Genomic DNA, 23,918 nt, shown 5'->3' on the forward strand with positions numbered 1-23,918 from the left:
CATCCTCCCGAATCCTCACACAACCACTCTCCATCCATCCGCCCAAGTTCTCACACCATCCCTCCCTGTCCATCCACCCACATCCTCACTTCCCTCCTCCCCATCCGCCCACGTCCCCACACTGTCTGCCATCGTCCCACGTCCTCACACCACCCCTCTTTGTCCGCATCCTCACACCACTGTCTGCCATCCTCCAGCACCATCACACCACCCTTTGCCATCCATCCGCCCAAATTCTCATTCCACCCTTCGCCATCCATCCGCCCAAGTCCTCACTCCACCCCTCTCCACTCATCCGCCCAAGTCCTCACTCCACCCCTCGCCAGCCATCAGCCCAAGTCCTCACTCCACCCCTCCGCTCAAGTCCTCACTCCACCCCTCGCCATCCATCCGCCCAAGTCCTCACTCCACCCCTCACCACCCATCCGTCCGAGTCCTCACTTCACCCCTCGCCACCCATCCGCCCGAGTCCTCACTCCACCCCTCGCCATCCATCCGCCCGAGTCCTCACTCCACCCTTCTCCACCCCTCCGCCCAAGTCCTCACTCCACAACTCGCCATCTATCCACCCAAGTCCTCACTCCACCCATCCGCCCAAGTCCTTACTCCATCCCTCGCCATCCATCCGCCCAAGTCCTCACTCCACCCTTCTCCACCCCTCCGCCCAAGTCCTCACTCCACAACTCGCCATCTATCCACCCAAGTCCTCACTCCACCCATCCGCCCAAGTCCTTACTCCATCCCTCGCCAGCCATCAGCCCAAGTCCTCACTCCACCCCTCCGCTCAAGTCCTCACTCCACTCCTCGCCATCCATCCGCCCAAGTCCTCACTCCACCCCTCACCACCCATCCGTCCGAGTCCTCACTCCACCCCTCGCCACCCATCCGCCCGAGTCCTCACTCCACCCCTCGCCATCCATCCGCCCGAGTCCTCACTCCACCCTTCTCCACCCCTCCGCCCAAGTCCTCACTCCACAACTCGCCATCTATCCACCCAAGTCCTCACTCCACCCGTCTCCACCCATCCGCCCAAGTCCTTACTCCATCCCTCGCCATCCATCCGCCCAAGTCCTCATTCCACCCCTCGCCATCCATCTGCCCAAGTCCTCACTCCACCCCTCTCCATCCATCTACCCAAGTCCTCACTCATACCCTCCCCATCCATCTGCCCAAGTCCTCACTCATACCCTCCCCATCCATCTGCCCAAGTCCTCACTCATACCTTCCCCATCCATCCGCCCAAGTCCTCACACCACCCCAACCCATCCACCTGCGCCTTCACACCACCCCTTCCCGTCCATCCACCCAAGTCCTCACACCACCCCAACCCATCCACCCAAGTCCTCACACCACCCCAACCCATCCAACCGCGCCCTCACACCACTCCTTCACGTCCATCCGCCCGCGCCTTCACACCACCCCTCATTCGCCAGCGTCCTCGCACCACCCCTCTTCATCCATCTGCCCGCATCCTCACACCATCCCTCCCCATCCATTCGCCTGTGTCCTCACACCACCCCACCCATGTGTCCGTATACCACCCCTCCGCCCACGCCCTCACACCACCCCTCCTCATGCACCCCTCCTCATCCGACCACGCCCTCACACCACCCCTCCTCATCTATTTGCCCGTGTCCTCACACCACCACTCCCCATCCACCTGCTTCCTCTAACATTTTCGAGATCATGGGGATGCAGCTACAGATCCTCAGAGCGCCGTCTACATGGCGCCCACTATAAACATCACGCGCTGATCTATGCTACATAGGACGCCGATGTAAAGTCAATGCCAGAAAACTACAGAAGATCTGAGGAACGTGACGAAGATTAGCAGGTGAATACAACAGAGAGACAATAAGGAAACGCACAACGTTTATTCTCACGGCGCCAGCAAGGAGCTAATCCCTTCATGACATTCGGTGGGTCACTGCCAGATTGCGGTCACATTCCACAGCACCAAAAAGCGGAACAAAAAACACGTAGAGGCAGAGAACACTTGTGGCCATGCAGAGGGGCCATGTCCTACGTTCCCCCATACTACAGTGTGTTCTCGGTTACCAGCCAATTGCACAGGGCGAATAAAGGGCGGCCGCTGGCATCAGACGGCATTAGTGATGGGGGGAGCGCAGTGAACGTTCAGACGTTCACAGAAGGAACAAGACATTTGTTTTAAGTGATTGTGAAGAGCACTGGAGGAGAACATCTGCTGCTGCCCTGGGGGTGACAGTCAGCATGGAGGCTGCACCCCGCTATATCCACTACACATTAAGATTAAATCCTCATAAGAGCTCATGGTATGAAATCAGCGGGTAGGGACTGCCATCTGGGCACAGAGCAGCAGCACGGACCTGACCCGTTCTGTGTGGGAATGACACCACGCTGCAATCTGACAGCAATAAAGAGCAGAGATGGGGCAGTGAGTAAGAGATCAGGGAAAAGCGAGGAAGGCAGCGAGAGTGGGGGGTGAAGAAACTAAGGCAGGGAGAGTGGGGGTCCAAAGAATAAGGAAGTGAGAGTGGGAGGTCCAAAGAATAAGGAAGTTAGAGTGGGGGGTCCAGAGAATAAAGCAGTGAGAGTGGGGGGTCCAGAGAATAAGGCAGGGAGAGTGGGGGTCCAAAGAATAAGGAAGTGAGAGTGGGGGGTCCAGAGAATAAGGCAGGGAGAGTGGGGGTTCAAAGAATAAGGAAGTGAGAGTGGGGGGTCCAGAGACTAAGGCAGGGAGAGTGGGGGTCCAAAGAATAAGGAAGTGAGAGTGGGGGGGGGGTCCATAGAATATGGCAGTGAGAGTGGAGGGTGCAGAGACTAAGGCAGTGAGAGTTGGGGGTCCAGAGAATAAGGCAATGAGAGTGGGGGGTCCAGAGACTAAGGCAGTGAGAGTGGGGGGTCCAGAGACTAAGGCAGTGAGAGTGGGGGGTCCAGAGACTAAGGCAGTGAGAGTGGGGGTCCAGAGACTAAGGCAGGGAGACTGGGGGTCCAAAGAATAAGGAAGTGAGAGTGGGGGGTCCAGAGGCTAAGGCAGGGAGAGTGGGGGTGCAGAGACTGAGGCAGTGAGAGTGGGGATCCAAAGAATAAGGAAGTGAGAGTGTGGGGTCCAGAGACTAAGGCAGGGAGAGTGGGGGGTGCAGAGACTACAGCTGCAAGAGTTGGGGGTGCAGAGACTAAAGCAGTAAGAGTGGTAGGTGCAGAGACTAAGGCAGCGAGAGTGAGGAGTCCAGAGACTAAGGCAGGGAGAGTGGGGGGTGCAGAGACCAAAGCTGCAAGAGTTGGGGGTGCAGAGACTAAGGCAGCGAGAGTGAGGGGTCCACAGACTAAGGCAGGTGGAGTGGGGGTCCAAAACAAAGGCAGGGAGAGTGGGGGTCCAAAACTAAGGGAGAGTGGGGGTGCAGTGAGTAAGGCAGAGAGTGGGGGTCCAAAGACTAAGCAGGGAGAATGGGGGTACAGTGAGTAAGGCAGAGAAGGGGGGTGTAGGGAGTAAGGCAAAGAGAGGAGGGTGTAGAGAGTAAGGCAGAGAGTGGGGGTGCAGTGAGTAAAGCAGAGAGCGGAGGTGTAGGGGCTAAGGCAGGGAAATTTGGGGGGTGCAGTGAGAAAGCAAGACCCTACACTAATTAAACCAGCGGAGAAGCAGCAGCTGCCGCAGAGTGCGGTGTGCGCTGTGTTCACAGCTGCCCTCGCAGTTATGGTTTCTCGCGCATGGCGGTATGGTGAAGCGGTCGGTGGTGTTGGATCGGTCACGTAATGGCCTTGCCACCTGCCAGATCCAGCGGATTGGCATAACTCCCTTATTTTGCTGCTGCGCGGACACTGAGCCCCCGGAGTACACCACTACCCCACAACACACGGAGCTGGAGTCCAGAGTGCTGGACACACCACCGCCGCTCTTCCTCGATGCTTCTCCTCTCAGATGAGAAAGTAAAATAGAGAAAGAAAAATACATGAAGCGACAATCCTGACAAACACTGTGGTCTTCCTCCCACACACCGTGCCAGCTCCTGCCAGCCTATTATACGCCCACCACTGAATGGCGGCGACTGCACCTCCAGCATCCGGAGTGACGGCCGGAACAATGCACATCACGGGGACCTGCACCACAATGGCGCAGGGGGCGCACATCTTCACACCATCCGCCCCCCCCCCACTCACCCTACCCCATACAGCCGCCCCCCCACTCACCCTACCCCATACAGCCGCCCCCCCAACTCACCCTCCCCCATCCAGCCGCCCCCCCACTCACCTTCCCCCATCCAGCCGCCCCTTCAACTCGCCCTCTCCTCCAACTCACCAGCCCCAAACCAGCCGCTCCTCCAACTCACCAGCCCCAATCCAGCCGCCCCCCCAACTCACCCTCCATCCAGCCGCCCCACCAACTCACCCTCCTCCATCCAGCCGCCTCCTCAACTCACCCTCCTCCATCCAGCCGCCTCCTCAACTCACCCTCCTCCATCCAGCCGCCTCAACTCACCCTCCTCCATCCAGCCGCCTCCTCAACTCACCCTCCTCCATCCAGCCGCCTCCTCAACTCACCCTCCTCCATCCAGCCGCCTCCTCAACTCACCCTCCTCCATCCAGCCGCCTCCTCAACTCACCCTCCTCCATCCAGCCGCCTCCTCAACTCACCCTCCTCCATCCAGCCGCCTCCTCAACTCACCCTCCTCCATCCAGCCGCCTCCTCAACTCACCCTCCTCCATCCAGCCGCCTCCTCAACTCACCCTCCTCCATCCAGCCGCCTCCTCAACTCACCCTCCTCCATCCAGCCGCCTCCTCAACTCACCCTCCTCCATCCAGCCGCCTCCTCAACTCACCCTCCTCAATCCAGCCGCCTCCTCAGCTCACCCTCCATCCAGCCACTGCCCAACATGGCCAGGTACAGTCTGCAGATGACGCCTCTCAAAATCCTTCCAAAATAACTAGACGAGCACAAAAACCTCAGCAAACGCATCATGAATGCCACTGATCTCTAGATGTATACTCTAGTAGCACCCAAATCTGCAGCCAGAAGACCATATATTAGCAGCAGAATGGTTACTACAACTGTGCAGATCCAACCATTCATGAGTACAAGACACAACAGAATAGTGCCTGCAGCTCTGGAGGTAACTGGTGGATAGAGCACGATGTAACACCAGAATTGGGACTGCAGCTCTGGAGGTGACTGGACGATAAGACAGTATGTAACAGTAGAATAGAGTGAAGCTCTGGAGGTGACTGGAGAATAATAGCCGATGTAACAGCAGAATAGTGCCTGCAGCTCTGGAGGTAACTGGAGGATAGAGCACGATGTAACACCAGAATTGGGACTGCAGCTCTGGAGGTGACTGGACGATAAGACAGTATGTAACAGTAGAATAGAGTGAAGCTCTGGAGGTGACTGGAGAATAATAGCCAATGTAACAGCAGAATAGTGACTGCAGCTCTAGAGGTAACTGGAGAATAAGACACGAGGTAACATCAGAATAGTGAATGCAGCTCTGGAGGTGACAGAGTTTAATCAGGAGCGTGACTGTTAGCAATGAGGGGTTGTGTAGAGGGTGGTACCTGCGGGTGGATGGAGGTCCGAACCTTGCCGGTCCTCTGCGCCCCTCTCTTTCTTCAGCTCTGGATTTTGCCTTCAGTCGGTCACAGCTGCAGCACGGCCCCATGGTCAGCCCGGAATGTGGCAGTAATGGATGCGGCATAAGGAATGGCCGCCCACCAAGACGCAGCATCAACATAAGGCACAATAAGACTTTATAACAAAGTAGCCTTCTCACAGGCGCGACACTCCGACATCAACAGCCCATCCTACATACACCTCCTCAGAAAGCTGGGTGACAGCCACTCACCACTGCGCTCGGCTGAAAAAGGACCACAGAAAGGAGAATACCTGCGAGGGGGGTTGGGAGGCTGTTATCGTTCAACATCCCACCAAAACCCTGGAAGAGATTGTCCAATGCCCCCCAAATCCCCTGCAGAGAAAGGCCAATGTACCCCCAATTCCCAGGCAGACATCAGTAAATGTCCCCTCAACATTCTCTGATCTCTAGTGATGTCACCGCTGATCTCTAGTAACGGATAGGAGGCATTCTCAGTGATGTCACCGCTGATCTCTAGTGATGGATAGGAGTCATTCTCAGTGATGTCACCTCTGATCTCTCGTGATGGATAGGAGGCATTCTCAGTGATGTCACCTCTGATCTCTAGTGATGGATAGGAGACATTCTCAGTGATGTCACCTCTGATCTCTGGTGATGGATAGGAGGCATTCTCAGTGATGTCACCGCTGATCTCTAGTGATGGATAGGAGGCATTCTCAGTGATGTCACCTCTGATCTCTAGTGATGGATAGGAGGCACTCTCAGTGATGTCACCTCTGATCTCTAGTGATGGATAGGAGGCATTCTCAGTGATGTCACCTCTGATCTCTAGTGATGGATAGGAGACATTCTCAGTGATGTCACCTCTGATCTCTAGTGACGGATAGGAGACATTCTCAGTGATGTCACCTCTGATCTCTAGTGATGGATAGGAGACATTCTCAGTGATGTCACCTCTGATCTCTAGTGATGGATAGGAGACATTCTCAGTGATGTCACCGCTGATCTCTGGTGATAGGAGACATTCTCAGTGATGTCACCGCTTATCTCTGGTGACGGATAGGAGGCATTCTCAGTGATGTAACCGCTGATCTCTAGTGATGGATAGGAGGCATTCTCAGTGATGTCACCGCTGATCTCTAGTGATGGATAGGAGACATTCTCAGTGATGTCACCGCTGATCTCTAGTGATGGATAGGAGACATTCTCAGTGATGTCACCGCTGATCTCTAGTGATGGATAGGAGACATTCTCAGTGATGTCACCTCTGATCTCTGGTGATGGATAGGAGGCATTCTCAGTGATGTCACCGCTGATCTCTAGTGATGGATAGGAGACATTCTCACTGATGTCACCTCTGATCTCTAGTGATGGATAGGAGGCATTCTCAGTGATGTCACCTCTGATCTCTAGTGATGGACAGGAGACATTCTCAGTGATGTCACCTCTGATCTCTAGTGATGGACAGGAGACATTCTCACTGATGTCACCTCTGATCTCTAGTGATGGATAGGAGGCATTCTCAGTGATGTCACCACTGATCTCTAGTGATGGATAGGAGGCATTCTCAGTGATGTCACCACTGATCTCTAGTGATGGATAGGAGGCATTCTCAGTGATGTCACCTCTGATCTCTAGTGATGGATAGGAGGCATTCTCAGTGATGTCACCACTGATCTCTAGTGATGGATAGGAGGCATTCTCAGTGATGTCACCACTGATCTCTAGTGATGGATAGGAGACATTCTCACTGATGTCACCTCTGATCTCTAGTGATGGATAGGAGGCATTCTCAGTGATGTCACCTCTGATCTCTAGTGATGGACAGGAGACATTCTCAGTGATGTCACCTCTGATCTCTAGTGATGGATAGGAGGCATTCTCAGTGATGTCACCACTGATCTCTAGTGATGGATAGGAGGCATTCTCAGTGATGTCACCTCTGATCTCTAGTGATGGACAGGAGACATTCTCAGTGATGTCACCTCTGATCTCCGGTGATGGATAGGAGACATTCTCAGTGATGTCACCTCTGATCTCCAGTGATGGATAGGAGGTATTCTCAGTGATGTCACCGCTGATCTCTAGTGATGGATAGGAGGCATTCTCAGTGATGTCACCTCTGATCTCTGGTGATGGATAGGAGGCATTCTCAGTGATGTCACCTCTGATCTCTAGTGATGGATAGGAGACATTCTCAGTGATGTCACCTCTGATCTCCAGTGATGGATAGGAGGTATTCTCAGTGATGTCACCGCTGATCTCTAGTGATGGATAGGAGACATTCTCAGTGATGTCACCTCTGATCTCTGGTGATGGATAGGAGGCATTCTCAGTGATGTCACCTCTGATCTCTGGTGATGGATAGGAGATATTCTCAGTGATGTCACCGCTGATCTCTGGTGATAGGAGACATTCTCAGTGATGTCACCGCTGATCTCCAGTGATGGATAGGAGATATTCTCAGTGATGTCACCGCTGATCTCTGGTGATAGGAGACATTCTCAGTGATGTCACCTCTGATCTCTAGTGATGGATAGGAGATATTCTCAGTGATGTCACCGCTGATCTCTGGTGATAGGAGACATTCTCAGTGATGTCACCTCTGATCTCTAGTGATGGATAGGAGATATTCTCAGTGATGTCACCGCTGATCTCTGGTGATAGGAGGCATTCTCAGTGATGTCACCACTGATCTCTAGTGATGGACAGGAGACATTCTCAGTGATGTCACCTCTGATCTCTAGTGATGGATAGGAGACATTCTCAGTGATGTCACCTCTGATCTCTAGTGATGGATAGGAGGCATTCTCAGTGATGTCACCTCTGATCTCTAGTGATGGATAGGAGATATTCTCAGCGATGTCACCGCTGATCTCTGGTGACGGATAGGAGGCATTCTCAGTGATGTCACCGCTGATCTCTAGTGATGGATAGGAGACATTCTCAGTGATGTCACCGCTGATCTCTGGTGATGGATAGGAGGCATTCTCAGTGATGTCACCGCTGATCTCTGGTGATGGATAGGAGACATTCTCAGTGATGTCACCGCTGATCTCTGGTGACGGATAGGAGGCATTCTCAGTGATGTCACCGCTGATCTCTAGTGATGGATAGGAGACATTCTCAGTGATGTCACCGCTGATCTCTGGTGACGGATAGGAGGTATTCTCAGTGATGTCACCGCTGATCTCTGGTGACGGATAGGAGGTATTCTCAGTGATGTCACCGCTGATCTCTAGTGATGGATAGGAGACATTCTCAGTGATGGATAGGAGACATTCTCAGTGATGTCACCGCTGATCTCTGGTGATGGATAGGAGGCATTCTCAGTGATGTCACCTCTGATCTCTAGTGATGGATAGGAGACATTCTCAGTGATGTCACCGCTGATCTCTGGTGACGGATAGGAGGCATTCTCAGTGATGTCACCGCTGATCTCTAGTGATGGATAGGAGACATTCTCAGTGATGTCACCGCTGATCTCTGGTGACGGATAGGAGGTATTCTCAGTGATGTCACCGCTGATCTCTGGTGACGGATAGGAGGTATTCTCAGTGATGTCACCGCTGATCTCTAGTGATGGATAGGAGACATTCTCAGTGATGGATAGGAGACATTCTCAGTGATGTCACCTCTGATCTCTGGTGATGGATAGGAGGCATTCTCAGTGATGTCACCTCTGATCTCTAGTGAGTGGAAGTGCACTTTGGCAGGAAGGATTGGCGATGAATGTGACAACATAGAAAATGATAACCCTAAAGGGCCTGTCACACTAAGCGATATTGCTAGCGATATCGCTGTGTCTGATACTTACCTCCGACCGCTCCCCCGCTGGTTATCGCTGATCGCGCGATTACGTCCAGGACCGCTTCTCGTCGTCAGCTTACTGCGGCGCTTCCTGTGGAGAGACGAGCGTGGACGCGGGCGGGAGGACGTCAGGATCGCCTCCTGACCGCGTCATATCGCTGGTCGGGATCGCTGGTACATCGCTAAGTGTGACAGTACCTTAACCCTAAGGAGACTATGGGGAGACTGTGCGGGTGGAGGTGGCTGTAAGGATCTCCATTAACTCCTGAGCAGCCAGGGGTTCATGTCTGGACAATAAAGGCTGAGGAGCGCCCCACGCTGGCCACAATGCTCACACACTGCCGGGGTCTACAGATGGTGGGCGCTGGTGGTCTGTGGAGACGATGCTGATGAGCACAGAATGAAGATGCGGAGGCTGCAGACAGTGCCATCATTGTGTGCCTGCCGTCATCACCCTGGTATGTGGGGCGGGAGCTTGGGGAATGCCAGCCTGGCCTCGCACCAGCACAATAGGCTGACGAGGTTAGTATGGAGGGTCCCACATTAGTCTTACCCCACATTCAGATCATTTCTCAGATCCACAACAAAAAAACAAAACCCAAGTGAAATGTGAAGTCAGTGTGGAGCCCAGAGTATGCCCCTACCCGGCAGCACAGACCGGGAGCAGTCACCCAGCGGCGGGGTGCTGCCATCACTCAGCAGATGGCTCTCAGGAATTAATGTGCTGGAGACACGGCCCCCACAGCTGCTAATCCACCAACACAGACATTTCACCGACCGTCCATAAATCTCCCCAACGTCTGGTGCCCCCAAAAGACATCTCAGAAGAGAAGGATGACTGCAATGAATAGACCCCCGAGTGCACCGAGCGGCGGGAATGGAGGAAAAGACTGCAGAGGCCCCGACACATGGGCAGCAGAGCAACATTCCCCAAACCTGAGGCTCAACAGGTCACCCAGAAAAACTGCATGAAGCACAGCTTGAGCCCGGTGACCCCACAACGCGGGACGCTCAGCCCGAGCCCGGTGACCCCGCAACACTCAGCCCGAGCCCGGTGACCCCACAACGCGGGACGCTCAGCCCGAGCCCGGTGACCCCGCAACACTCAGCCCGAGCCCAGTGACCCCACAACGCGGGACGCTCAGCCCGAGCCCAGTGACCCCACAACACGGGACGCTAAGCCCGAGCCCGGTGACCCCACATCGCGGGACGCTCAGCTCGAGCCCAGTGACCCCACAACACGGGACGCTAAGCCCGAGCCCGGTGACCCCACATCGCGGGACGCTCAGCTCGAGCCCAGTGACCCCACAACAAGGGACGCTAAGCCCGAGCCCGGTGACCCCACATCGCGGGACGCTCAGCCCGAGCCCAGTGACCCCACCATGCTAAACTAATGTAAGCTGGCAGTGCTCTTGGCCGTCACCATCAACAACAAGAGGAATGAGAGATGAGGCAGAACGGCGCGGCGCAGCTTCCAGTTGCCACATTGGACTATGGGAGCGACACCGGCTAGTTGTACTTCAGGTCTATAAATTGGTGACAGCGACACCTTCATGGTGATTATTGCAGCGGACAGAAAGTGAGATTGATACACGGGTGACGGGCACAGATATCTGCGCCAAAAAGCACAGCGACCGCTGCGGAGACAACGCGATATTCCACGTGGCGGCCACTCCATAATCCGCCACTCGTGTCTCGGTCAGTAATGGACCTGCAGACTATATACACCGACAGAACTCCGAGGGGCGTCGCGGGCAGGATCTCTCAGGGATCAGTAATGGAGCCTCCTGCCGCCGTGAATAATGGATGCCGAGGACTTCATTTCGGGAACCCTCCACGTCTCTTAGCAACTTAAGGTCACTTGAACGTGATCTCGTGTACACCGCTCCGGCACTGTGCGGAGAGGGGCAGCAGGGGAAGTCGCCCCGAGGGGTCCGACCACTGCCCCCTGCATTACTGGGAACGTGAGCATGTACTGGGGGGAGACCGGCCGCTGTCAGTCCCATGTAATAGGCAGTGACAAAAGCCTTCAGCCTCCCTACATCTGGGCTGTTAGCAGAGCAGCACACATTTCTCCGCACCGCTGCTTGGCTGTTACAGTGTATCAGGCCCCGTCACTCTCCTGCATTACATGGTCGCACACACTCACTGCAGGGTCGGTCTGCAGAGCGTCGCGGTCCGGATGATTAAGTGACGCATGCGGAGATCACAGTCTTCACAATGAGGATTATAGATCCCCACCTAACACCCCCGGCCGTGCCGCGCCCCGTGAGACGGGAGCAGAGGATTACCAGAGACAATGGCAGCCCCCTCAACCACGACCATCGGCTGCGACCATCGTGCATACATCCGGGGTGCGGCGTATCGCCGAGCATGCACACAGCACCACGGCTATAGTCGCTGCCCGCGCGCTGCCTACCGCCCCTGCGGGATCACTATGGTAGCGCACTTGCTGCCATCAGCACAGCAGAACTGCGCTGACCGCCGACATCACCCCATATCCAGTACAGGGGCCGGACCGGAACCTCTCCGACCCACGGAAACAGAACCTCAGCTCAGGAGCCAGGAGAGCGGGGAGCTCCTGCTATGGTGGCCCCCAGGAGCCTGGCCCCTCCTGACCCTGGGCACAGAATGTAGCATTCCTACCAGGTCACACATCATTAACTCTTCCACCTCTGCCTGTGTGCACAGGGTGCGTTCACTGATAACAGTCCCCACCAGTCACCATAGCGACCACACCCCGAACAGCAGGGGAGCGTGCACCCTCCCCACATGACAGAACCAGGCATCATCCCCACCCAAAATCCCACACCAGGCCCTGACTCCTCTACAATCACCCCGTCCACTGCAGCAAGGGAGAGCGTCACCTACAGATGACCACAAGTGCGCTATTACCATGTAACCATGACATCCATGATAAACCTCCATGCTGTAAACTGCAGGCTGCGCCCAAATATTACACAGCGACCGAGCAGCCAGGAAAGTCGCAGCCCCCACTCCTGGAGTTATGGAGCCACCCTCAATGGCTAGGGAGTCCTGACTACACCCCTCAACTATCCCCGCCCGATCCGAGGTCCCGCCAAACATCCACTGCCCCGCCAAACTCAAGATACAGTCTACCCCAACCCTCGCCCGAGGTCCGGCCTAACTCCCCATCCAACTCGAGGTCCCGCCTAACCCCCCCTCCTTCCCACCCAACTCGAGGTCCCGCCTAACCCCCCCCTTTCCCACCCAACTCGAGGTCCCGCCTAACCCCCCCTTTCCCACCCAACTCGAGGTCCCACCTAACTCCCCTTCCCTCCCAACTCAAGGTCCCGCCTAACTCCCCTTCCCACCCAACTCAAGGTCCTCAGCCTAAACCCCCCCTTCCCACCCAACTCGAGGTCCAGCCTAACTCCCCCTTCCCACCCAACTCGAGGTCCCGCCTAACCCCCCTTCCCACCTAACTCGAGGTCCTGCCCAACACCCCTTCCCACTCAACGCAAGGTCCGGCCTAACTCCCCCCTCCCATTCCCACCCAACTCGAGGTCCGGCCTAACCCCCCTTCTCATTCCCACCCAACTCGAGGTCCGGCCTAACCCCCCCTTCCCACCCAACTCGAGGTCCAGCCTAACTCCCCCTTCCCACCCAACTTGGGGTCCAGCCTAACCCCCCCCTCTCCACCCAACTCGAGGTCCCGCCTGACCCCCCATTTCCACCCAACTCGAGGTCCCGCCTGATCCCCCCTTTCCACCCAACTCGAGGTCCCGCCTAACCCGCCCTTTCCACCCAACTCGAGGTCCCGCCTAACCCGCCCTTTCCACCCAACTCGAGGTCCCGCCTAACCCGCCCTTTCCACCCAACTCGAGGTCCCGCCTAACCCGCCCTTTCCACCCAACTCGAGTCCCGCCTAACCCGCCCCTTTCCACCCAACTCGAGGTCCCGCCTACTGAAACATGCCCATCCCGAACCAACTAAGAGGTTTAACCTACCCCACCTTGCCCAACACCACACAGCTCAAGGTCTCACCTACCCCCCCTTCACCCACTTCGAGGTCTCGCCTAGCTCACCATGCACGACCCTGCCCAGCTTGAGGTCTCACCTACCCCCCATCGCCAGTCCTATGTCCAGCCTACCTCTCCTCCCCCCGGTCCCATCCGACTCAAGATAACATTAACTAAAATAGCTTGCAGCCCCACCTAAACCCCCGGTGCCGACTCCGCCCCATGCTAACCCGGCTCACCTACGCCCTCTCGCCTGGCCCTATCCCCTTGTGGCCCCGTCAAATATTGGCGATACGATGGCTCCTCGTTAGGGGCAGGGTGGGATTTGCCAGACGATTGAGATGTGATAACTATTGTACAACTTGGTTGTGATAAAATGCAGCTATAATGCACAACAATGGCGGGATAAGAGGTCGGCGTCCTCCATGGCTCCACCCCAGGCTGTAGCGCCACTGTAACCTGCCAACATATACCACGACGGGATATCGGACATCAGGCCAATCAGCGAGCTCTGCGCGCCAGCAGGAGTCAGCCGTTAGATCAACGAGGTAGCTACATCCAATCACATGACGGCAGCCACCAGAGGGCAGCGTTCACCAGGTCACAGCACCGGTGACCCCACCTTCATCCTGGGGCACAATCTACTCACTCTATGAAGAAACTGGCGCCCTCCATCGTGAATCCTTCCTCCCAGCCGCGAGGCAGATCTGCAGAGAGAAAGACGACATGAGGGGACGAAGGCGGGACCCCGGGACCACACACCCCCCCATACAGGAGCTCCCCAAAGCATCAACCAGCACCCTCTGCCCTGCATAGGTGGAGTGTCACCAACCACAACACGGCAGCTGCTCAGGATGTGCACACACTACTCCACAGAACAACGTAACCCAGAGCTGAGCTCCACAATTCCCTCTATAGTGCACAAGTTCCTTAACCAATCACAAAACAACTGCGGAATAATGTGTGCAGCTCTGGAGTATAATGTAACTCAGGATCAGTAATGTAATGTATGTACACAGTGACTGTACCAGCAGAATAGTGAGTGCAGCTCTGGAGTATAATACAGGATGTAACTAAGAATCAGTAATGTAATGTATGTACACAGTGACTGCACCAGCAGAATAGTGAATGCAGCTCTGGGGTATAATACAGGATGTAACTCAGGATCAGTAATGTAATGTATGTACACAGTGACTGCACCAGCAGAATAGTGAGTGCAGCTCTGGGGTATAATACAGGATGTAACTCAGGATCAGTAATGTAATGTGTGTACACAGTGACTGCACCAGCAGAATAGTGAGTGCAGCTCTGGAGTATAATACAGGAGGTAACTCAGGATCAGTAATGTATGTACACAGTGTCTGCACCAGCAGAATAGTGAGTGCAGCTCTGGAGTATAAAACAGGATGTAACTAAAGATCAGTAATGTATTGATGGTACACAGTGACTGCACCAGCAGAATAGTGAGTGCAGCTCTGGAGTGTCACGCTCGCGCCTTGCCTGAATGGCGCGAGCCGGGGGTTTGTGGCCCCACTGGGCCACAAACCAGACTACCCTGGAAGGGGTGTGACTACAACAGCTACCTCGGTCTTCACTGGAGCCTCTGATGGTGAGGTCAGGCTTGTGCGGCAGATAGCTGTCGGGTGCCACTCCAGGGTGGTGTCTGGCTGTGGCTGCTGGTCCCACTCGGGGACAAGTCACTTTGACAGAAGCTATAGGCAGGCAGGTAGACACGACAGGCACGGCTGAGAAACTGGGCAAGCAGACGTGGCTTGGAGACACAGGGCAAGCGGGCACGGCTTGGAGACACGGGGCAAGCGGGCACGGCTTGGAGACACAGGGCAAGCAGGTGTGGTGTATGAAGGAACAGGTTTGGACCTGTTCACACAGGAGGTGCAGGTATGGATACAGGCAGGAAGGAGTGGAATATGTTGGAACAGGTTAGGAACTGAGCTGCAGAAATGTGGAGGAGTGTGGAGTAGGCTGGGCGGCCAGGGTGCCGATGCACAGACAGAGCGGCCAGGGTGCCGATGCACAGACAGAGCGGCCAGGGTGCCGATGCACAGACAGAGCGGCCAGGGTGCCGATGCACAGACAGAGCGGCCAGGGTGCCGATGCACAGACAGAGCGGCCAGGGTGCCGATGCACAGACAGAGCGGCCAGGGTGCCGATGCACAGACAGAGCGGCCAGGGTGCCGATGCACAGACAGAGCGGCCAGGGTGCCGATGCACAGACAGAGCGGCCAGGGTGCCGATGCACAGACAGAGCGGCCAGGGTGCCGATGCACAGACAGAGCGGCCAGGGTGCCGATGCACAGACAGAGCGGCCAGGGTGCCGATGCACAGACAGAGCGGCCAGGGTGCAGATGCACAGACAGAGCGGCCAGGGTGCAGATGCACAGACAGAGCGGCCAGGGTGCAGATGCACAGACAGAGCGGCCAGGGTGCAGATGCACAGACAGAGCGGCCAGGGTGCAGATGCACAGACAGAGCGGCCAGGGTGCAGATGCACAGACAGAGCGGCCAGGGTGCAGATGCACAGACAGAGCGGCCAGGGTGCAGATGCACAGACAGGGAGGACACGAGGAAAGACACAGCAGGGAAGGAAGCCACAGACAAGGAGAAAGGGAGACTAAGGTAGGACAGAGTACAGACAAGGTACTGGGACCAAGACTCAAGGGCCAGGATATTCTGCCCCCTGGCAGGCGGACAAGGTACAAAGCAAGGTTAAGAGTATTCCTCCAGAGAAGGAGATACACAGAACAGGGCCTGGCTTCCTCAGCAGCAAGATACCAACTGAGTATAGACATTGCACAGGCCATGTTTCAGTGGGTGTGGCGGAGCTAAATAGTCAAGGGCTCTAGGTCAGGGGTGGGGAATCTTTTTTCTGCCAAGGGCCATTTGGATATTTATACCATCCTTCGGGGGCCGTACAAACTCCGCCCACAAAGTAGATCCTGACTCTGGCACTGGTTTCAGGACGTAATCTTTCATTGCATGCCCTTCAGTGTTCAGTAGTGAACACTGCATGTGTCTGCTCACAGAGCAAGAAGAAATTTATGAGCTGGTGGCAAACAAAATATAACTCCCTGCCAAAGCACTGTGGTCCCTGAGAATCTGCCCGGGGGCCGTATAAAAGGTCATCGAGGGCCATAAATGGCCCTGGGGCCTGAGGTTCCTCACCCCTGCTCTAGGGGATTGGTCAGGGACAGATTAGACAGATGCACCCTGACTGCATAAGAACCAGAGAGTTCTGGCGCCGCCCCCCTATACACACATAGCCGGGAAACATACAGGAGAGCAGAGGCACAGAGCACAGGACTGGCAACAGACAGAATTCACAGCATGACCCGGAGCAGTGAGTAAGTTGATGTGCGGGGGATGGGAGGCAATGCAGTGATGCCAGCAGGGTTGTTACATGGAGTATAATGCAGGAGGTAACTCAGGATCAGTAATGTAATGATGGTACACAGTGACTGCACCAGCAGAATAGTGAGTGCAGCTCTGGAGTATAATACAGGATGTAACTCAGGATCAGTAATGTAATGTATGTACACAGTGACTGCACCAGCAGAATAGTGAGTGCAGCTCTGGTGTATAATACAGGATGTAACTCAGGATCAGTAATGTAATGTATGTACACAGTGACTGCACCAGCAGAATAGTGAGTGCAGCTCTGGAGTATAATACAGGATGTAACTCAGGATCAGTAATGTAATGTATGTACACAGTGACTGCACCAGCAGAATAGTGAGTGCAGCTCTGGTGTATAATACAGGATGTAACTCAGGATCAGTAATGTAATGTATGTACACAGTGACTGCACCAGCAGAATAGTGAGTGCAGCTCTGGAGTATAATACAGGATGTAACTCAGGATCAGTAATGTAATGTGTGTACACAGTGACTGCACCAGCAGAATAGTGAGTGCAGCTCTGGAGTATAATACAGGATGTAACTCAGGATCAGTAATGTAATGTGTGTACACAGTGACTGCACCAGCAGAATAGTGAGTGCAGCTCTGGGGTATAATACAGGAGGTAACTCAGGATCAGTAATGTAATATATGTACACAGTGACTGCACCAGCAGAATAGTGAGTGCAGCTCTGGGGTATAATACAGGATGTAACTCAGGATCAGTAATGTAATGTATGTACACAGTGACTGCACCAGCAGAATAGTGAGTGCAGCTCTGGAGTATAATACAGGATGTAACTCAGGATCAGTAATGTAATGTATGTACACAGTGACTGCACCAGCAGAATAGTGAGTGCAGCTCTGGGGTATAATACAGGATGTAACTCAGGATCAGTAATGTAATGTATGTACACAGTGACTGCACCAGCATAATAGTGAGTGCAGCTCTGGGGTATAATACAGGATGTAACTCAGGATCAGTAATGTAATGTATGTACACAGTGACTGCACCAGCAGAATAGTGAGTGCAGTTCTGGAGTATAATACAGGATGTAACTCAGGATCAGTAATGTAATGTATGTACACAGTGACTGCACCAGCAGAATAGTGTGTGCAGCTCTGGAGTATAATACAGGATGTAACTCAGGATCAGTAATGTAATGTATGTACACAGTGACTGCACCAGCAGAATAGTGAGTGCAGCTCTGGGGTATAATACAAGATGTAACTCAGGATCAGTAATGTAATGTATGTACACAGTGACTGCACCAGCAGAATAGTGTGTGCAGCTCTGGAGTATAATACAGGATGTAACTCAGGATCAGTAATGTAATGTATGTACACAGTGACTGCACCAGCAGAATAGTGTGTGCAGCTCTGGAGTATAAAACAGGATGTAACTCAGGATCAGTAATGTAATGTATGTACACAGTGACTGCACCAGCAGAATAGTGTGTGCAGCTCTGGGGTATAATACAGGATGTAACTCAGGATCAGTAATGTAATGTATGTACACAGTGACTGCACCAGCATAATAGTGAGTGCAGCTCTGGGGTATAATACAGGATGTAACTCAGGATCAGTAATGTATGTACACAGTGACTGCACCAGCAGAATAGTGAGTGCAGCTCAGGAGTATAACACAGGATGTAACTCAGGATCAGTAATGTAATGTATGTACACAGTGACTGCACCAGCAGAATAGTGAGTGCAGCTCTGGGGTATAATACAGGAGGTAACTTAGGATCAGTAATGTAATGTATGTACACAGTGACTGTTAGGGCTGGCGGAACGCACCAAATTATAAAATAGTAGGTGCGTTCGCAGCCCAGGGTCCACCGTGCAGAGGTGGTTGACTGCTGCTAAGTAATGGCGGAAGAATAGAGCGGTGAAAAAACAGTCACACGTGGGTTACGTCACCCAATGTGAACAGGTGCGAACTCGGTTAATGCACAGAGTCGCACAACCGCTGAACGTAAATGCCGGAGACTGTTTAGCTCACAGAGCCCAGCTAATAGAGAGCACAGTGTACGGCCACAGAACTCTACCCCAAGGACACGGGGTTAGAGTCCCTCTAGGCCCACTGAGCGCGCGGCGTCGCTGCCGCGAGCGCCGCTATAGACACTGGCTATGAAGTGGACCACATGCACTGAGGCCTGCTGAGTCCCTGGTGAGGCCTGATGCCTGACTCAACCTCAGACCTACCTACGCCTTAGCCTGGGCACTAGCAGGCTAGGCTGCACAACACATGCGTACCAAGGGTTGGGGTTTCTTAATGAGTCATTCACCAGAGACATTCATACATCACTCACTCTACATAGCCTGTAAATACAGTCTTATGCTAGCGCATGGCTAAGCGGGCCATGCAAACCTTTTATAGTCGCGAGCGTCTGGGACCTTCCTGGCTTCTCGGATGGGTCAATCCGAACAGGAGCAGGACCTGAGCATGTGACCTTCGATCTCCAATGAGAGATCACTCCATGGGCATGCTCAGTGGCCCAACATGGGGACTTAGTTAGGGACTTCTGAATTTCCCCATGGTGGGACGATTAAAGGATTATCTTAGTTCCTGGAGAATCTTGCTGCTGAGCAGCATGTATTGTCATAGCTGCGCCAGAGGTGGCAGCAGCAAGCAAACCCACTACGCTCAAACGCCGCAATGAGGAGTGGAGCGTGGATGTTCTCCACTGGCTCCCAGGTCCGAGCCTCTGGACCATGACCCTTCCAATCCACCAAATAAAACTTTTTGCCCCGCATCACCTTGCATCCCATGATGGCATTGACCTCAAACTCGTCCGAAGTCAAGTCTGATGTCCCAGCAGATGACTCGGAGAACCGGGACAAGTGAACAGGCTTAAGGAGGGACATGTGGAATGTATCAGAGATATCCAAGTGTGGTGGAAGGGCCAGACGGTAGACCACAGAGCTGATCTGCTCGAGGACCTTGAAGGGGCCAATGTAGCACGGTGCGAACTTAGCGGACTCTACCCGCAGCCTGATGTTTTGGGCGGAGAGCCACACCAAGTCGCCAGGGGCAAAAGTCGGAGCAGGGCGCCGGTGTGCATCAGCGGAGGTCCTCATTCTGTCCTTGGAGGCCAGGATAGCATCCTGCGTGCGATCCCAAATGTCACGTGCCTCCACCACCCAGTCTGCCACCCTAGAGTCGGTAGACGACACGGGCATGGGAACGTGGGGATGCTGGCCGTAATTTAAGAGGAATGGGGTCTGACCGGTGGAGTCGGCCACAGCGTTGTTCAAGGCGAACTCCACCCACGGCAGCAAGGGTACCTAATCATCCTGCCTGGCCAAGAAAATGTCGCAGATATGTCACCAGGGTCTGGTTGGCTCTCTCCACCAACCCATTCGTCTCAGGATGATAGGCCAAGGAGAGATTTAGCTCTATGCTGAGCAGAGAACAGAGCTCTCTTCAGAACAGAAACGCAAACTGAGGACCCCGGTCGCTGACAATCATCTGGTAAGCCGTGCAGGCGGAAAACATGTTTAATAAAACGCTGCCAGGCCCCATGCCGAATGTAGCCGAGAGAGTGGTACCAGATGCACCATCTTGGAGAAATGATCGGTGACCACCCAAATGACTGTGCTGTCACTGGACTTGGGCAGACCCACCACAAAGTCCATACCGACCATTTCCCAGGGCCTGTCAGCAACCGGCAGAGGGTAGAGTAACCCAGCGGGCCGCTGCCGAGGGGGCTGATTCTGGGCGCAAGAGACGCATGCCCGTATATAGTCCCTGACGTCACGGGCCATATGCGGTTACCAGTACATCCTCGCCAAAAGATCAGAGGTCCGTTTGGTCCCACAATGTCCACCCAGCCTGGACGAATGAGCCCAAGAGAGGACCTCCGGTCGCAGATGGGCTGGGACAAAAGTCTTGCCCGGAGGTACAGACTCGAGGGCGACCGGAGCCACGGTCCTCAGACGGGACTATCAACCGAGGATCCTCCTCCGATGACACCACGGAGCGGGAGAGAGCATCGGCCCGGACGTTCTTCTCCCCGGAGAGAAAATGCAGGGTGAAGTGGAAACGGGAGAAGAACAAGGACCATCTGGCCTGGCGAGAATTCAGCCGCTGGGCTGTTTGTAAATAGACCAAATTCTTGTGGTCGGTGAACACCTGGAAAGGGTGGCGAGCAACCTCCAGGTGTCTCCACTCTGAAAAGGCCAACTTCATTGCTAGTAACTCCCGGTCCCCGATGGAATAATTCCTCTCCGCCGGTGTGAAGGTCTTGGAGAAGAAGCATGGGTGCTTCCGACCTTGCGAATCCTTCTGGAACAGGACCGCTCCAGCTCCGACGGAAGAGGCATCCACCTCCAGAATGAAGGGTTTATCAACATCGGGGCGATGTAGAATGGGAGCGCTAGCGAAATGGGATTTAATAGAGAAGGCCTTGGAGACAGATTCTGACCACAACTTGGGGTTTTCACCCTTCTTGGTGAGGGCTACCAAGGGCGCTACCAAAGTTTAGAAGTGAGGAATGACTTGGCGATAGTAATTTATGAACCCCATAAAGCGCTGCACCGCTTTGAGAGAATGGGGTTCCTGCCAATCCATCACCGCCTATAGCTTGGCAGGATCCATGGCCAAACCTTGGGCTTAGATGATATAGCCCAAGAAAGGCAAGGACTCCTGCTCAAACACACACTTCTCAAACTTGGCATAGAGGGAGTTTGCCCGCAGGAGGTCGAAAACTTTGCAAACATCTCTCCGGTGGGAGTCAATATCTGGAGTAGATGAGAATATCATCCAGATATGCTTACCACCTCGGTAGTAGTCTATCCCGGAAGATATCGTTCACAAAGTCTTGGAAGACGGCTGGGGCATTACAGAGCCCGAAGGGCATCACCAGATATTCATAGTGCCCGTCTCTGGTGTTAAATGCTATCTTGCATTCGTCCCCATCACGGATGCGAATCAGGTTGTAAGCCCCCCGCAGATCAAGTTTGGTAAACACTCTCGCTCCCCGTAGCCTATCAAACAGCTCCGATATCAGGGGTAGAGGATACTTATTCTTAACAGTGATGGCGTTAAGACCCCTGTAATCGATGCAAGGACGTAGTTCCCCACTCTTCTTCTGGACTGCTGGTGCCACTGACTTCCTAATGAATCCTCTTGCCGGATTCTCCCTGATGTATTGAGACATGGCCTCTGTCTCCGGGAGAGAGAGGGGATAGACTCGACCCCGAGAAGGCTCAGCACCAGGCAAGAGGTCAATAGGACAGTCATAGGGGCGAAGCGGTGGAAGGGTCTCCGCCACCTTTTTGGAGAACACGTCCGCATATTGTCGATAGTGTTTGGGAAGCAAGGAAAGATCTGCGGGGACCTCGGTGGAGGCAACCTGGATGCATTCCATCAGACATTTACCCTCATATGACTTACTCCAACCAAGAATTCTCCCCGAGGACCACTCTATATGGGGAGAGTGATACCGCAACCAGGGGACCCCTAGAAGGACCTGGTCGATACCCTCGGGCATGACGAGGAGGGATATCGTCTCCTGAGATGGAGACACCGAGAGTAACAGTGGAGCGGTTTGGTGGGTAATCTGTGAGGGCAGAGTCGTGCCATTCACTACTCTGACGGTGACTTGTGTAGACATCATAACCAGGGGTATAGCGTGCCGTTGAGCGAAGGCAGATGACTTAAAATTGCCCTCCGTTCCGGAATCCACGCAAACCTCCACCGCCAGAGTGGAAGAACCAAACCCAAGTGTCCCCTTAAAGGACAACTTGGAGGAAAACGCCGTGGATTCTAGTGAGCCGCCTCCTACGGCCACTAGGGGCGAGCGTCTTCCCAGCCGCTGTGGGCACTGGTTGGCAAAGTGACTGGACTGCCGGCAACCATGACAGATCACTGGGGCTCAAGCGGGCCGGTGCCTGGATCCCTCGCGGGAAGCCCCCTGACGCTGGGACGCCCGATCGGGAGATTCCAGAGGTTTAACAAAACTGGGTGCCAGCCTAAACCTCTGCCTACACTGGGTCAGCTCCAACCTTCGCTCGGCAAAGCGAAGGTCTATACGGGTGGAGATGGTGATAAGCTCCTCCAGTGTAGCAGGAATCTCCCAGGTGGCCAGAGCGTCCTTCACATGGCCAGCCAAACCTCTCCAGAATGCCGGAATGAGGACCTTACCTCGCCACTCTAATTCCGAGGCCAGCGTCCGGAACTGGATGGCAAAGTGGCTGACCATGGACGAACCCTGTGACAATGCCAGCAGCCGGAGCGCGGTGTCATGGGTGACTCGTGGTCCCAGGAAGACATGCTTCAGAGTGTCCAGGAACCGAGAAGCACTCTGCACCACATGATCACCACGCTCCCACTGCGGTGTGGCCCACTCCAAAGCCCTGCCAGACAAGAGGGAAATAATAAATCCCACTTCGGCCCGCTCGGAGGGGAATCGTGCTGCCAGCAGCTCCAGCTGTATCGAGCACTGGCTCACGAAACCCCTACAAGAGGCACTATCACCCGAGAACTTCTCGGGCAGTGGGAGGCGGGACAAAGTCAGGGCAGGGATGGCAGTGGTCACACGGGAGACAGCCTCTGTGGATGCCTGAACAGCGACCGCAGTAACATCCGCAGCTGAGGCTGGACACTCGAGAACCGCCAACCTGCCCTGCAGCTGCCGGAAGTACTGCAGCAGTAGCTGTTAGTCCACCATTACTAGCCAGACCCTGGCGCTAGGATAATGTTAGGGCTGGCGGAACACACCAAATTATAAAATAATAGTAGGTGCGTTCGCAGTCCGGGGTCCACCGTGCAGAGGTGGTACACTGCTGCTAAGTAATGGCGGAAGAGTAGAGCGGTGAAAAAACAGTCACACGTGGGTTACGTCACCCAATGTGAACAGGTGCGAACTCGGTTAATGCATAGAGTCACACAAACGCTGAACGTAAATGCCGGAGCCTGTTTAGATCACAGAGCCCGACCAATAGAGCACACAGTGTACGGCCACAGAACTCTACCTCAAGGACACGGGGCTAGAGTCCTTCTAGGTCCACTGAACGCGCGGCGTCGCTACCGCGAACGCCGCTATAGACGCTGGCTATGAAGTGGAGCACGTGCACGGAGGCGTGCCGCGTCCCTGGTGAGGACTGATGCCTGACAACCTCTGTCCTACCTAC

General features: G+C 54.5%; 1 protein-coding gene across 8 annotated transcripts in view; it reads right to left on the minus strand.

Moving 5' to 3' along the window:
* PLEKHA7 (pleckstrin homology domain containing A7) overlaps positions 1-23,918 on the minus strand; it is a 247,585-nt gene that overhangs the window by 217,780 nt on the left and 5,887 nt on the right. For all 8 annotated transcript variants that reach the window (XM_073550760.1, XM_073550759.1, XM_073550765.1 and 5 more), the window contains exon 3: positions 14,014-14,071. In XM_073550760.1, coding sequence (XP_073406861.1) covers positions 14,014-14,071 — 58 coding nt within the window. The remainder of the gene's footprint in view (positions 1-14,013; positions 14,072-23,918) is intronic.

The sequence above is a fragment of the Dendrobates tinctorius genome, unplaced genomic scaffold (genome assembly GCF_039654945.1).
Source record: "Dendrobates tinctorius isolate UK_male_01 unplaced genomic scaffold, ASM3965494v1 ptg000168l, whole genome shotgun sequence".
In the NCBI taxonomy this organism is placed as follows: Eukaryota; Metazoa; Chordata; class Amphibia; order Anura; family Dendrobatidae; genus Dendrobates; species Dendrobates tinctorius.